This window comes from Zonotrichia leucophrys, chromosome 12, assembly GCF_028769735.1.
Source record: "Zonotrichia leucophrys gambelii isolate GWCS_2022_RI chromosome 12, RI_Zleu_2.0, whole genome shotgun sequence".
In the NCBI taxonomy this organism is placed as follows: Eukaryota; Metazoa; Chordata; class Aves; order Passeriformes; family Passerellidae; genus Zonotrichia; species Zonotrichia leucophrys.
In genome coordinates, this window is record NC_088182.1 from 9,280,841 (window position 1) to 9,295,256 (window position 14,416).

Here is a 14,416-nt window from a genome sequence, read left to right on the forward strand (position 1 = left end):
AGTGCTGCCTGGCAGTAGCACCAGGCCAATATGGAGGGGAGGGAAGCTCTCAGTCCTCTGTTTCCCCAGGGGGTTTCACCTCAGATTACTGTTGAAGCAATGCCACCTCATCAGTGACACATCTTCACTCAAGCTGCTGGGAATGGTGGGTGGACAGACCACTCCTAAGGGTCTCCCCAGTGCCAGATCCTCATGGATTCAGACCTGGCAAGAGAGGAACTCTTAAGTCACTTGGCTTGGTGTTGAAAGTGGAGATTGACTCATTTCACTGACTTTCCTTGTTGCAGGGAACCAGATTTCTCTCACTGTGAGATGATGAAATGAGCGACCCTCAGAGTGAGGGAACACATGACAGGAGAGTTTGAGCTGGAACTGTCTGGAGGCAAAGAGTTCAAGTCCACAAAATGGAAGCTAGAAAGCCTGGACATTCTCCCTTAATGCCTGCAGGAAAATGGGACTTTTACATGGGAGCCTCCTCTTGCCACACAAGTGGTATCACTGTCTATCATCCACCATGTGCATGCAGCGTGCAGGGCAGGTGAGATCCATCCCATTTTCAAATCCTGGTCTGAAGGCTTTGACAGGCCTGAACCATTGCTCAGTTGCCAGCTCCTGAGATTGGAAAACTTGGTATTTTAACATTATTTTTCTTACAGCTATAGTGGTATTTAAAGCACAGTGGAGCCAACTGTCCCCTCTTGTGTGCCACTGAAAACTGCTGGGAGGGAGAGGTAGGGTTTGAAGCTACCCAGGACCATAGAAACCATGCTGTCTACAACCCATTAAGAGCAAACCTCTAATTCAAGCCCTCCCATTGTCCCTCCAGCCCTAGAGAGATACCCTGTAGGGGGATAGAATATAAGAAAATAAAGATAGTGTAGAAAGTAATCTTACCCCTAAGGATTGTAGCTGGGCCAATTAGCAAAGATTGGGAACAGGCCTGAATTTAACAGGCCACAGGTCTAACCAATGAGAAGAAGAGTGCTATAAAAGAGTGGGTGTGCTGGTTAAGAGAGAGTTTGGAGTCAGTTGGCTGCTTTTTGAAGATGAAAGAGTCAGTGCTTGGAGGAGCAGCCCATGAAAAACACCAAGAAGGTATGAAACTTGTAATAAGGATCCAATGGTATGGAACCCCTGCAATAAGATGACAACAATTCCCCAGTACACATGCAAGGAAAGCTTGGTTTCTGTACTGAGCCATGCTGCCTTTTTAGGCTGCACGCACTGCAGGGCAGAGACCTTTCCTTTTGCCCAGTTTAGGAGTAGCTGGGACTTTAGCCTTGCTGTACTCTGTGTTCCTCAGTAGGGCAAGGACCACCAGCTGCTGAAGCAGCCAATGCACAGGGAACAGAAAAGTCCTCAGTTGATCAAACCAGGTCATCCTGTCCTGGGGCATGTGGCCAAAGAGCAATCTCTGCCTCACAAATTTTGTTCGATAACCATTTCTGCAGGATGGAGGAGGATAGCAGTGCCTTCTACAGTTGTGGCAGTATCCATGTCACGGTGGTGCCTAATATCTTGCCTAATATCTGGACATTTCAGTTATACAGACAGGTTAGACATTGCTCAGTGACATAGCTAGTCACTTCTGAAGTTTTCTTTGGGCTTTCTGTTGCTTGAAATGTCCCTCCACAAATTCCCTCCAAAGAAGTACCGTGGAGCTGTCTTATATTGATTGTGCTTATGAATTCCCTACTGGTCCTTCTAGGTATGTTTCATTTTCTCTAAACCAGTTTCCTGTGTGAGTACTGAAGTTAGTGCTCAAGAAAATCTCACCACACTAGCTTTGGCTCTTTCTACAATAATGGATATGTCAAATTTTATTCTTAAGACCTCTGAGCTGCTTTTTCATCTAGTAATGATGCCTGCTATTTTCACGTTTAATAATTTCTGTGGTAGTAGTGTCCATTAAAAAGCAGTACTGCTGTAGCCATGACAGTCTAAAGACACTTCAGGGAGAGAGTCTTTTGTGAGAACAACCAGTGTAAATGGCAAAACTGGAGGAGCTTTTAGGTACAAAAAGTGTCAATTTAACCTTACTTATAAGAGCCCCTTCCTCTACCATGTTTGTTTCAGATTCTCGTTACTTTTCCTGAGAACAATATTGGATCAATAACAATCGCTTTCCTGGAAAGAATTTTCTAATGCCCAGAATCTGGTCATCATCATGCAATTATAAAATACAGCTGAGGAAATCAAGGCACAGAAATGCAGGTGATTTGCCTGTGTGGGTGGTTGAGTTAGTCATATAACTCAGCAGCACTTGCCTCTGTGTGCTGCATTTTAACTATTGAAGAAGCAGCATTTCCTTTCCCCAGGATTCATCCTGGCTCAGATTAGTCCTTCTCAAAAAAGCTTCTGAGTTGTGCTATCAGAATATTTGGGACATATCACAAACTTTCTATAAATTAGCCTGATGTGCCCTGATCCAGTCCAGCTGTGGAGTTGTGGTTTGTTGTGAGTCCCAAAAGTACAGAAGAATTGCAGGCAAGGGGTGGTGGTGGAGGGGGTGTTGTTTTCCTCCAGGGAACAAGCTGTGCAAATGTGCTGTATTTAGCACAAGGAAAGGAGCTCTTTAGGAAGGTTAGCTGGGTGGGGAGTCAATCCCTTCTTATGTTTCTAGTTTGAAGGTAAATGTGGGCAAAAATATATTTTTATGTCAGTGAATTTTTCTGTGCTGCTAGAGGGGTATAGCAGGTCTGAGCTATATCTGTGCTCCTGCTGCCAACAGTCCTCAGGAAATCTCTCTTAGAAGTGATTGCTCCAGCTGGCTGGAATAAGCCTTCAGGTGCCATCACTCCCATCACTGTCCTTCAAACTGATGGGTAACTCTGGTTAGAAATATGGAAGGGAATCAGCTGTACAGTGCTGCTCCCTGCTGTGGTAGGAATCTCCCCTGCAGTCCTAGGGCACTGCATGCTGCTGTCTGCCTCTGCAGTGCTGCAAACTCTTATGCTCAAGTGAAGAGGGCTGTCTGCTCTCATGAGTTTATAGTCATCCCAGCTTAACTCCCTGCAAAAGCATGCTTCAATAGTAACTTCAGAAGACCCTCTGCAGCCCAGCTCCCACATTGCTCTTCAAGAACTTGGGGGCATGGGGAGAAGCTAATTTAACTGTAGGCCTTTAACTCAAGTACCTCAGTTAAGATTCTCATCCCCCAGACTGCCCTAAAGTTATGTATTTCTGCTTTTGCTCCTTTCTGCAGAAGCAGAGTTTCTCCCTTGGTGTGCTCAGAGCTTTAGGAGGTTGTTTCAAGAAGATTCCCAAGTACCCTTGTGTTGAGCCACTTCCATTTCCACCAGGCACTGGAAAGGTATCCAGACTCCTGCTGCTCAGCTTGGCATGTGCCATGCCACACTTGGCTGGCAGCTCCCTAAATGGCAAATTCTTCTCAGATGTGAGCAGAGCAGAGAGGGTGAAGCTGCTGCCCCTTGCAGGGTGCTAGGCTGTCCTACAACATTTTGTCCTACAACTTTCTGTCCTGACCTGCTTTTCATACAGGTAGGGACAGAAAGGCTGAACTGAGAAGCCAAGGTCCATATGGGTGCATTCTCTTGCTACTATAGCTGCCCTGTTCCACCTGAGTGCTGTGACACACCAGCCTCTGAAACTGGAATTGGCTCATGCTATCCCAAGGAGAGCTTGGTCCCTAATATTTTAGATTATAGCAGATGTTGCACATAATGTAATAACTCTCACAAAGGGAGGCAGAAATGCAGAATGAGACCTACCAGATAGCTAATAAAAGACCTCATGAAGAACAAAAAAAAGCTGCTTGTGATTTCAGAGACATGTTGCCCCCAGGAAATTAAAAACAGGAATGCCCTGGCATATGCAATAAAGCATCTCCTTTGTGTCCATGTAAAAGTGCTGAAACCTCTGGACTATTAAGTAATTGAAAAGATGCTTGTAAGTTTTCCCCATACACTTCAGTTCCTTGAAAGTGGTAGCAAAGAAAATGAAATAGATCAGCCTGGCTGCTGTGCAACTTTATTTACCAGAGAAGCCAACTTCAGGGTAAGCACAGGCGTCAATGAGCGCACCTGTGCGGGGCTGCCAGGCAGCTGCCGCTCGGTGAAGGGAAGAGGCGCCAGGCTGGAGCTGTAACGAGAATGTGAATGGGAGCAGTGCGCTCTCCATATCCTCCATGGGCATGTATCTGTCCAACGTCAGCCGGAGATTTAGGACCCGCAGGGTGCTGGTGTGGGTCGGAGCCCGGCGCCTGTTTGTAGGCGGGGCCCATCCTGTCTACGCAGCCCCCCCCGGAGGAAAAATATACAATATCCACATATTGACACGATTTCTCTGCCCCGCTCCCCCGAGTTTGCCGTTGCCCGCCCTCGGCGGCGGGGGGAGCGCACCTGCGCGGCGGGCGGCCCGGGGCTGTGCGCAGGCGGGGGCGGGCATCGCTCCCCGCCCGGCCCCGGCCCCGCCGCCGCATGCACCGCCCGGCCATAAAGCGCCGGGGAGCCCGGCCGCGCTCGGCAGCGCCCGCCGCTCCCGCCGGGCCCCCCGGGCCCCTCCAGCCACGCCGCTGCCCCGGGGGGCGGCAGCGCTGCCGCGATGCCGGGCTGGAGGAAGAGCCTCGCCCTGTGCCTGCAGCGGATGCAAGAGGACGGTGAGCGCGGCGGGGGGAAAGGAGAGCTGGAGGTGCTCGGAATTACCCAGTTACCCTCCGCATCCCCTTTTCCTTTGGGGTGGTGGTGGTGATGGGTGTCCCTCTGGGAGGAGGACGATCCTCTGCTGGCATAGAGCTCGGCGGATGAAAGGACTGGAGGGGGGATGCTCTTCGCGCCGATAAACTTTGCCGCAGCCAATCTTCCTTTCCATCCCTGGGCTTGCTTGCTTTCTGCTTTTGTTTATTTTTCTTGTTAGAGCGGTGGGGGCAAACCTGAGCGCGAGGTTGCTGCGCGGTCCTTTTTGTCTATTTCGAGGGGCTTGTAGTATCTGAGCCCCAACTTTCTAAAGGTGCTGGTGATGCTGTTTTCAGCTGGTAATTTTCTCCAGCGCCAACTCCACCTGGGTAATAAAGGGTTCGTAAATTGCACAGAGAACGTGTCACGGTAATCTGATTCCTATTGTGCCGCTTACTGTTGCTCACAGTGACTGTGATTTTTTTTGTTTACATGTTCAAGAGTGTGGTGTTAAATAAATGCTGGACCTGCGGCTCATAAAAGCAGTGAGAAGACATCCACAAGGTGGCACAGCGTAAGGGAGGTTTAAATGTTGCACTCCGGCTCCTGCCTTTGTAGATGAACAGGGATGAGAGTGGTGGGGAAAGTTTGTCTCTGAAATCAAGTGCGTTTCTCCTGTACTCTCGTGGGATTCAGGTGCAGGAGTTGATCCGGGATAGGCAGAAACAAGTAGGAATGCGTGTTTTATAAAACTGCTGCTTTTGTGCAAAGTAGCTAATGACAGGCTTTTCCTTTGGACCCCTTCCCAGACTACCTCTCTAGACTGTTCTAATCTGCAAACAGACTTAACAAATATGTGAAGTGGCACTGTTGCAGCATTTCGTGTGAGTAATGTAAGAATTGTGGAATTCTCTGAACCTGCTGGTTAATAAGCACAGAGAGAAATTGTGCTGTTAGATCCCCTGCAAGGTGTTAGGACAGAGTCATTAAGCTGCTGTGCCTTTCTGATGCTGATTCCTGGCTCCCACTGCTTTGGGGGAGCACCGTCTATTTCTGCTCCTGGATTGCTCTAGGACCATGGCTTTCCCTTGGTGCCTCCATCCACCTGAGACAGAGCTGTTAACAATCTTGTCCTGCAGAAGAGTGAATCAATCCCCTGCTCAACACACCGAGACCTGTTGGCATGAATTCAGCCCTGTTATGGTGCAGTGCTTTGTAACGCTGCCTTGCTGCAGCTGGCACGGATGCTTTTGCACCATTGGATCAGGGTGGCTTTGGGAGCCTTATTAAACATTCACAGCAGGGACCTCTTTGATCTACAGCTGTGCTGGGTTACTTTATCTGTGACTTCATACGTGTATGTACAGGCTCTTGTGTCTGGCTCTGTGTAATGCCTTTCCTTCTCATCCCCCTTCCCTCTGATTTCAGTCCCAGCACTGCAGTGAGTCTGTGGCTGGTGTGTGTCCCTTTGAGTACATTGCATTTATTTCCGTGGGTGGTTCACAGAGTAGTCAGTCTTAGGAAGGTGCCATTTAATCACAGAATGGCTTATCTGGTTGGATAAATCTTGCAGGCTTGAGCTGCTACCTGGTGTAGAGAAAGATTAGCTGAGCTTGGAAGGATTTCTTTCCCTTTTCTACAAGGCATCTGGTTTGATGGTTGTGTTATAGCATATACCTCTGCAGGGGCAGCAGAGGAAGTATTTGGTAATGTTTTTGTAGCACTGCAGTGTTAACAGGTGTGTTAGAGGAGGTTTTGCATCATGATGTGTCCCTGTCTGTGATGGGAGGATTGGTACTAGATGATCTTTAAGGTTCCTTCCAACCCAAACCATTCTATGATAACACTGCAAGAAACATCTGCACTGTTCAGATTTTGATTTTGCAAACCAACCTCTGGCCAGTATATGAAGAAATATTGACTTCTGTTTTTCTTTATTCAGAGCAAGCTATGTCCGCCTTGTTGGCATCTCTATGCCTGTGTAGTTGTGATAGTTTTGGGGTGTTTTTGATGCCCAAGCTGGGCAGCTTTTCTCCCAGGCATGTGTACTCTGGCCCATCAATTTGTTCACTTCCTCTGAGGACCATAGTACTTCAGCTTCCAAAGGAAATGTCCTGGTGTTCAGCAGGAGCACAATTGTAATTAGAAGAGTGGTATATTTTGGTTTCTGAATATTAAAGTGATGAGCACCTCTTGCAATTTGCAGCCATTCAGAGATGATGAATTGGAAGCTTCATTAATCACAGGTGGTAGAAAAGGTCAGCCATGGTAAGTCATATAGGGAAATGCAAGGTATACTCAAACTGTGCTGAAGTATGATTGCCATTTCAAATACCTTGCACAGTGAGTCTCTTCATGCACGTTTTGCCTTAAAACTTCTGTCTCCTGGAAGATGGAAGTGACTTCTGGCCAGTAAGCAGAATGCTTCATTATATAATGTGTTGGTTTTCTCCACTATTAAGAGACTTGTAGGGATGGGATATTCTACTGCTTATTATGTTTTGTGCAAAGAAAAAAAATTGATGTCAATGACTTAGAAATATTTGGTGGAAAATGTGTTTGCTCCAGCCTGCATTAATAACAGACCTATTACTCCAAAATCATGGGGTTCATCAGCTCCTCTCTGCCTTACTGTGGGGTAGTCTCAGGCCTGAAAGAAGAGGTTAAAGCATATGGTCTGGCTTTCTGTCCCTCACTGTGTGTGCAGAGCTTTGTGCCAGGTCTTCTGCTGGTTTCTTTCCCTGATAACACATCCTCTTGAGGCAATGATGAGAACTAGCTGGCCAAGCCAGAACGTTTTCCATCCCAGTTTCCACCCATCCTGTTGCTGTCCTTTTTGTGAGGACTGGATTTGAATTGCATTCTTGCTGCTCCAAGGTTTTCAGTAGCCGAAGCAGCACAGGCTAATTTCTGCTTTGGTAGCAAAAATGTACGTGGGCAGGTGGGAAAGTCTCTGTTTTTGGCACATCTGAGTGAAATGTGGAAACTGTGTGTCTAGAAAGGATAAACTGTATCTGCAGACTGAGAAGTGGAGATACTTTTATCCAAACTGGTGAAACACAGTGTTAGCTAGATGGATGAGACTTGTGTAAGATGGGCGGCCACGGTTGTGGGCAGACACCCTTTGCTTAACCTGAGACGTTTTTCTGCTTTTAGGGGGAGGAAATACAGAGTTTCAGTGTAAATTTAGGTTGTTGATACAATTGCCCTTCCTCTCCCAGATGGTGTATTTTGAGTAAAAGCAGAAAATTTGACTCTCACCTTTAAAACCCCAATATGACTACTTATAGAAATAAAAAAAATCAAAACTGAACCTTATGAAAGACTGAGGTAATGAGATTATAAAATGTGAAGTGAGTTATCTAACCCTTGCTTGAGTCATGAGGCAGGTAGCAAGGAGGGGAAGGGGAAAGAGACAAGTCAGACCTGCTTCAAAAAGTGACAATATAGCAGGGTTATGTTGCTGCTGTTTGCTTCTTTCCCTTGTATACAGCTCTGTGCTCGTTACCTTGGAAACAGCTGTAGGAGCACATAGGGGCATTTTGCTGCTGTGCAGCCGTGGGCAGAGGTGTCCTGTGGTGCATGGAAAGGAAAATCTTTCATGGTGCAGGTTGATTTGCAGGATGAGGGCAACAAAGTAAAAATCCATTGGAAGATCTCCCTTTCTTGGCTGCCCTGTCTTGCTGCAGGTACAGTTTGGCAGGAGTGGGACCCTGGGGAAAATTTAGCAAGGGGGTGGATTTTCATGGTTTTGGCAGAGCTATTTAAATTTTTATAATAGGAAGGTAAAAATATCTCAACAGTCTGTTTTAAGGAGGCTTATAACAGCTGGGCTATGGACATCAGGTTTTTATTCAGTTCCTCAGAACAATGTACTGGGATGTTTTGCTCAATAGCTCTGAAACTCTGTCCATGACTAGAAATGGGATTCTTCTTTACTTATTCACATGCATCAGGGTGAAACATCCCACTAAGATGGAAATCTGCTGGGTTGCATGATTAGCAGAAAATTAGATCTTTCAATGGATTCCATGTTTTTTGTGATACGCATGTGATGTGTAGAATAACTAAAATAGAATAACTGCTAAAAATGATGTGAATTTTCTTTTGTTCGTGTACCCATAAACATTTTGATCTTGCAAATGGTATAGTGTGCATAACTTTAAATCAGTTGAACTATTCTGCTATTTAAAATATCGTGGTTTTTCTTGTGCTTACCATATCAGAAATAATTCAGTCATGTGGAAAGGTTTTTTTGTTGTTATCAGGTTGTCTTAGGACCATCTTTCAGTGCCACGTTGAGTCTATTCCATTTTAATACATTGCTTTACAGAGTCCTTTTGTCCAAACCTACAATGACATGATCTATTATACTGGCACTTAATGATCAGTAAAGAAATTTGGCTGTGTAGCTGTCACTTAAGTAGTGTGCAGTTGAAATGGTACAGCTGAAGGGCTGTTACATCTGTCCACTGTATGTGGTGTATTTAATGTATTTCTGCATGTGACACTTCTGCTTTACAGTGTGTCCAGGCTTTGTCAGAGATGAGGTCTTGCTCACACGGAGCTCAGGAATTTATGGGCTGCTGTTTGTAGGCAATACTCATTATACAGGCTACTGCTTTGAAACCAAATGTAAAAATAGAGGTTCTGACCCTCCAGTGAAGTGTGGTGAGGAATTAGGATTGCATGAAGGCTGTGGTGGTAATGCTTAAGGGATAATGCTCACTTATCAACCTGATGGAACAGCTGAGCAAATCCTGCTAGACTTTGATGGGGTCTTTTTTCACTCATTAATATGCTGATGGGGATTTGGCACCCATTGAGTGAGTAATAACTCAGTGCACCCGAGCACTGTGCTCACTGCTCCCCTCTTTGCTGCTGTCACACTGCTCTGACTTTGGGCTGCTGCTTTTGATCCCATACTTCAGCAGTCTGAAAATGTAACTCTGATTGAGAAGTCCTGCACAACCTGGGGGTGAAGCCACAAAGGTTTTATGGAATGACTCCAAAGCTTCATTGAGATTTGATTTAAGACAGAGATTAATCATTATTTTGCTTTTTGAAGTGATCTACCAGATTTTTCAACATGAATGTGCTCTTATATCTGCAGGCTTTGGCTCTATGAAACTGAAGGGACACTGTGGCTTCTGCTCTCTTGTTTATGTTAGTACTCTGTGGGGATTCTTGTGAAGAAGTTTTATTAGCAATATTGAGTGATGATGCTCAGTGCTGACAAAAGCATCAGCTGCAGTGGTTTGGCATGCTTTTCCTTTAGAGCTGCCAAGATTGGAAAGTGTGGGGAGAAACCTTTCAGGATGCTGAAGACCTTGATGGAAACCATGAATTGTGGTAGCCAGGAAAATTTCAGCGTGAGAGGAATTGCCAGATCTGTCTGGAATCAGGCCATGCTTGATGTTCTCCAAACCTGTTGGTGTTTCTATGGACTCACGCCAAATGTAGTGGGAAAACACGTGGGAAATTCCCAAGAAATGAAAGTGGTGTTTGAAACTGTTCCAGAGCTGTGATTGCAGTGACTGACCCAGAGATCCTCTGATGCTCGGGGTTGCACTGAGAGGAAGATTGCTCAGGTTAAATAAGGGTGTGTGACCAGTCTGAGGTGAACTATTTACTGTGCCCTTTTTTCATTTATTTGTCTCTTCTAAGTAGACACAAGTGGCAGAGCTGCTTGGTGGTAGGCAAAAAAAGGCTGTCCACCAGGGCATGAGCTCTGTGCCAGGTTCTCTTTCTATGGCTAAGACTGTGTAGGCCTTCCTACAAGTGTCCCATTTTACTGACTGTTTTGTTAATTATTAGACTTCATTATAACAGAATAAAAGTATTTGTTTTGAAAATGAAATTAACTTAAAGGTGTAAATATAGTAGAATAATTATAGGGGTAGAGCTCTACTGAATTTGCCTCTTTGTAGACGAGCCCCAAGACAGTGAACCAGGCATTTCTAGAGCTCTGCATCACCTAAATGGAGCCATTTCTTTTAAAAGTCAGACCTAACCCTTGACATTCAGAGCAGTGATCTATGTGCAGAATGCTTAGATCTTCTAGAGAAAAATCTCTTTTCTAGAGGAAGGGGAAAACTTTTTCCCCATGATGGTCTCTTTAAAGGCCACAAGTGAATGTTAGTGATGATTCCATGTGTATGGGAACTGCTCCTGCATTCATGTCTTGTGCCAAAGACAGTTATACCATCTAAATGTCTGTTTGTATTCCTGAAAGAAGTATAGCTACTGTGTATTGACACTGGTGTAACTGGGAGTGGAACATGGGCAACATTTGATTGAGAAAATAAATCCCATGCTGATGGTCTCTGTTGGAAATGGGAGCATCTCTTCTGCAGTGCTTGGTCTGGGTGAACCACACAGTGGAATGGAACATTCCCTCTTGGAAGGGTCTGCGTTTTGTCCAGTTATTCTTGGTCTTGTTCTGTGCTCTGTTCATTGAGAGAAAAATGTAGTGAAACTTTTCATTTAAAATTGGAATAGAATTTTTGTCTGCTTGTTTTGTCAAAAGAATGAATTACCTTTTTATTTTCTCCGATTTTCCTCCTCCTCTGTCTTTAGAAAATAAAGGGATTCAAATAAGTTTGTGAAATTTATTTGTTTTAGCAATTATGGTGATTTCCCTGTTACTGACTCTCCCCCTCATTAATGTTAGATGAACTTGGCATCTAGTAATTACTGGCTTTCACTTTTCAGCCAAAACTATTTTCTGGCTTCAGCAAAATTTGCTGATTTCACTGAGAGTGTTGGGAGAGCTGCTTTCCACTGGGAAATTAGTTCAAACCTTTTCCTCTGACAGCTCCAGGTATATGGCATCAAGACCACTCAGCATTTAAGGAGAAGGGTTATCATGGTATTTGAGCTCAAGGAAATGCAGTGCATTAGGATGGGGTTAGATCCATGTCTTATCTGCATTAAGTGGAGGTGTCAGTGACCCTGCCAGCTAAGCTTCTGTGTCTTGATGAGTAGAGACCTCTTGCTGAGGCCACAAAATAAATTCAATGTTACATTCTTCAAGTTGTCTATAAAGTAAGACAATTTTTTGCTTAATGACTTCATTTCCACAGTGAACAAAGCACTAGAGAGCTTTTGTTTTGGCAATTATATTAACATTGGCTGCTGCTTTGTTGCCAGTCAGAGGCTTTTCAAGGTATTTATTTGGATTACAGGTGTTTTTGCCTTTTCTTGTACACGTGATACTGTTAGTCATCCTGGTGACATTTCATTCATCTGTACAAAGAAATAAAAGTCCCAGCTCACATTTGAGTATTGCCTCATACAGCCCAAGAGGGGAGCTGCTACTTACATAAAGCCTGAGAGATCTCACTTGGGTCCCATGGGATGAGGCTGAGATTAGCCCCTGGATTTTTTTTCCTTCTGTCTTTTATTTATAAAAAATTAAAAATTCCTTCTTTGTTCTCAATGCAAAGTTGAGCTGAATGTACAGAGTCTGTGCACAGAAGACTCCAGTCTTATCTTTGGTCCCAGTTTGATGACAGCTGTAACCACAGGAGCACGGAATAGACTGTAGGGTTGGGAGTGGAGGGCTTGTCTTCATTTGCATCCCCTTGCAGCAGAGGCCTTGGAGATTTAGCAACAAATGAGATGCAAAGAAACAAGGAGAAAAATAAGATAATAAGGCAAACTGTCAGGTAGTGTGACAGTTTTGCAGAAATTAGTGATGCTAAGTTGCTCTCTTCTTACTTGGTACCAATGTGCTTTTCTGGTTCAGTTTTTCTATGTGTGTTCAGGAAATGATGATGATTCCAGGAGTGGGGGCTTCCTCATTAAAACTATCTTGCCCAGATGCATGGCTTCTGATTATTGGAAGTCAGAAATTCCCTGGGGCTGTCAGAGTGGGATGAATTTAGTGAAGAGTTGGGAGGATATGTTAGTATTCATAGCAGCTTGTCTCAGGGCTATGTGTTAATCCTGAGCAGAGGGTACAGTTGGGAATGAATATTTTGTTTCTAGATTAAATGTTCTTTTGTGTTCTTTCATCTTGAAATAGGAGGTGGTCAATCTCAATACTGTACATGCAGTCATGTCTGTCAAAACACCCTCACAAACTTCCCCTTTGAGGTTAGAGGGCAGGTAGGTCTGTGTGAGGTGGGGTGGTGCGGTCTCAGTCTTCTTCCTCTTGGGAACATCATCTTTTCAGCCTTCCTCCATCTCTGGTTCTCTCCTTAATGTTGTGGAGGTTCCTTCTCAGCTGGAAGGTGGCTGCAGGTAAAATTCTTGGGCCCTGTCCCCGCAGAGAGCTGAGCCTGGTGTGCTGCCTCCAGGTTGTTTCAAACAAAAGCAAAGTTCAGGCGTGCTGCAAATCCCATGGCAGGCATTTAGATGAGATATTGATGCTGTGAGCATGCTCCAGCTCACTGGCCATGCTTTGCTACTCCAGAATCTTTCACAGACTTTGTGTCCTTTGCACCCTACCCAAACACCTTGTGCAGAAGCAGCTGGCTGCATGAAATAGCTGCCTTGCTCCCCTACAGATCAGGCTGCAGCCCAGTGGTAACTGCAGCAATTCCAGTGTGGCTGGGACTTACTGATGGGTTGGTTGGTATTGGGGATTGAGCCACAGGCCCTTTGGTCCTGTGCCTGTGTTCCTGACTGAGCACAGGGCTTGCAGCAAAATAATTTTATAATTTAGTTTCTCAGAGTGATGGGGTATTTTTCTCATTTGAGATTAGTGGGACTGAGGGGTTCTGTGCCACTCTGAAAACCTCTGCATGCCCCAGTCTTTGTGTCTGCAGAACATAGGTAATGACTACATGTTAAAAGGTTTTGATGCTCAGAACAAAACAAATATGGAAGTGCAGTTATTAAGTGTAACTTCATGGCTGTCTTCCTCTGCTTAATATCTTCATATTCATAATGATACCAATTGTGCCAAATATTTGAACAAAAATGAGGTAGAAAACATCTTTCTGGCACAGGGTTGCAAATCTATTGCAGCATAGAGCTGGACAGAGCAAGAAGTTCTGTTTATGTGGATAAAATTTTCCCTGTACAGTAATGAACTGTGCTGTGAGTTTACCAGCTATCTAATCTAGTTTCCATCCGTTACACCAAGTGATAATCCTCTAGCAAATTCAGTGCTGTTAGCAGCATTTCTGTCAGCCTGGCTCTGGCTGCACATCTAGGCAACCTGCCTTTGAGGAATTTCAGAATTTGCTCTAGTCAGTCATGCTGCCTCCTCAGCCTCTGGAGACTGCATTTCACATGGAACAGAAAGCTGAACTGTCTTGCTTCTGTAATTGTATTTATTCTGCTTTTCCTCCACCCACCACCTGCCAAGGCTATTTGGCCATGTCTAGAGAAGGCTCCTGGGTTGTTTTCTTGGAATATCCACTGTAATTGGCTTTTTGGTGTATCCTGTCCTACTTTAATATAATTCCTTCACTGTTACTGCGCTTATACAGGGACTTGTTAGTAAGTGGGTGAGGGGATCAGAAAGCAAAACATGTGCAGACCAGGCTGGGGTGCTGGTTTCTCCAGGGCTTGCTGGCTGTAGGGTGTGCTTGCCTGGGGATGAGCTGTACAGCCCCATGTGCCTGTGGCTCCCAGAGCCAGGCTTGCTCTCTGGTGAGCCCTGTGCTGCTGTGGCAGCTGGGCCTGCCCTGCTCCTTGGGGCTGCCCCTGCCAAGGGTCACTACAGCCTGGGGAGGTTCAGTGACAGGCAGTACTGCAGTGAATGCCATCCAGTTTCTGTCTCTGAATAATTAACAGGGAGAGTGGCTTTTGGCCAGGGAGCGCTGTCC

General features: G+C 45.2%; 1 protein-coding gene across 3 annotated transcripts in view; it reads left to right on the forward strand.

The window, feature by feature from the left end:
* Positions 1 to 1,034: 1,034 nt before the first annotated feature.
* The window catches only part of GRIP2 (glutamate receptor interacting protein 2), a 250,762-nt gene continuing 237,380 nt past the window's right edge, over positions 1,035 to 14,416 (forward strand). The window contains exon 1 of one of the 3 annotated variants that reach the window (XM_064724553.1): positions 1,035 to 1,095. In XM_064724553.1, the coding sequence (XP_064580623.1) occupies positions 1,047 to 1,095 (49 nt within the window). In that variant the 5' untranslated portion in view covers positions 1,035 to 1,046. The other 2 variants (XM_064724552.1, XM_064724557.1) reach the window with 2 other exon arrangements.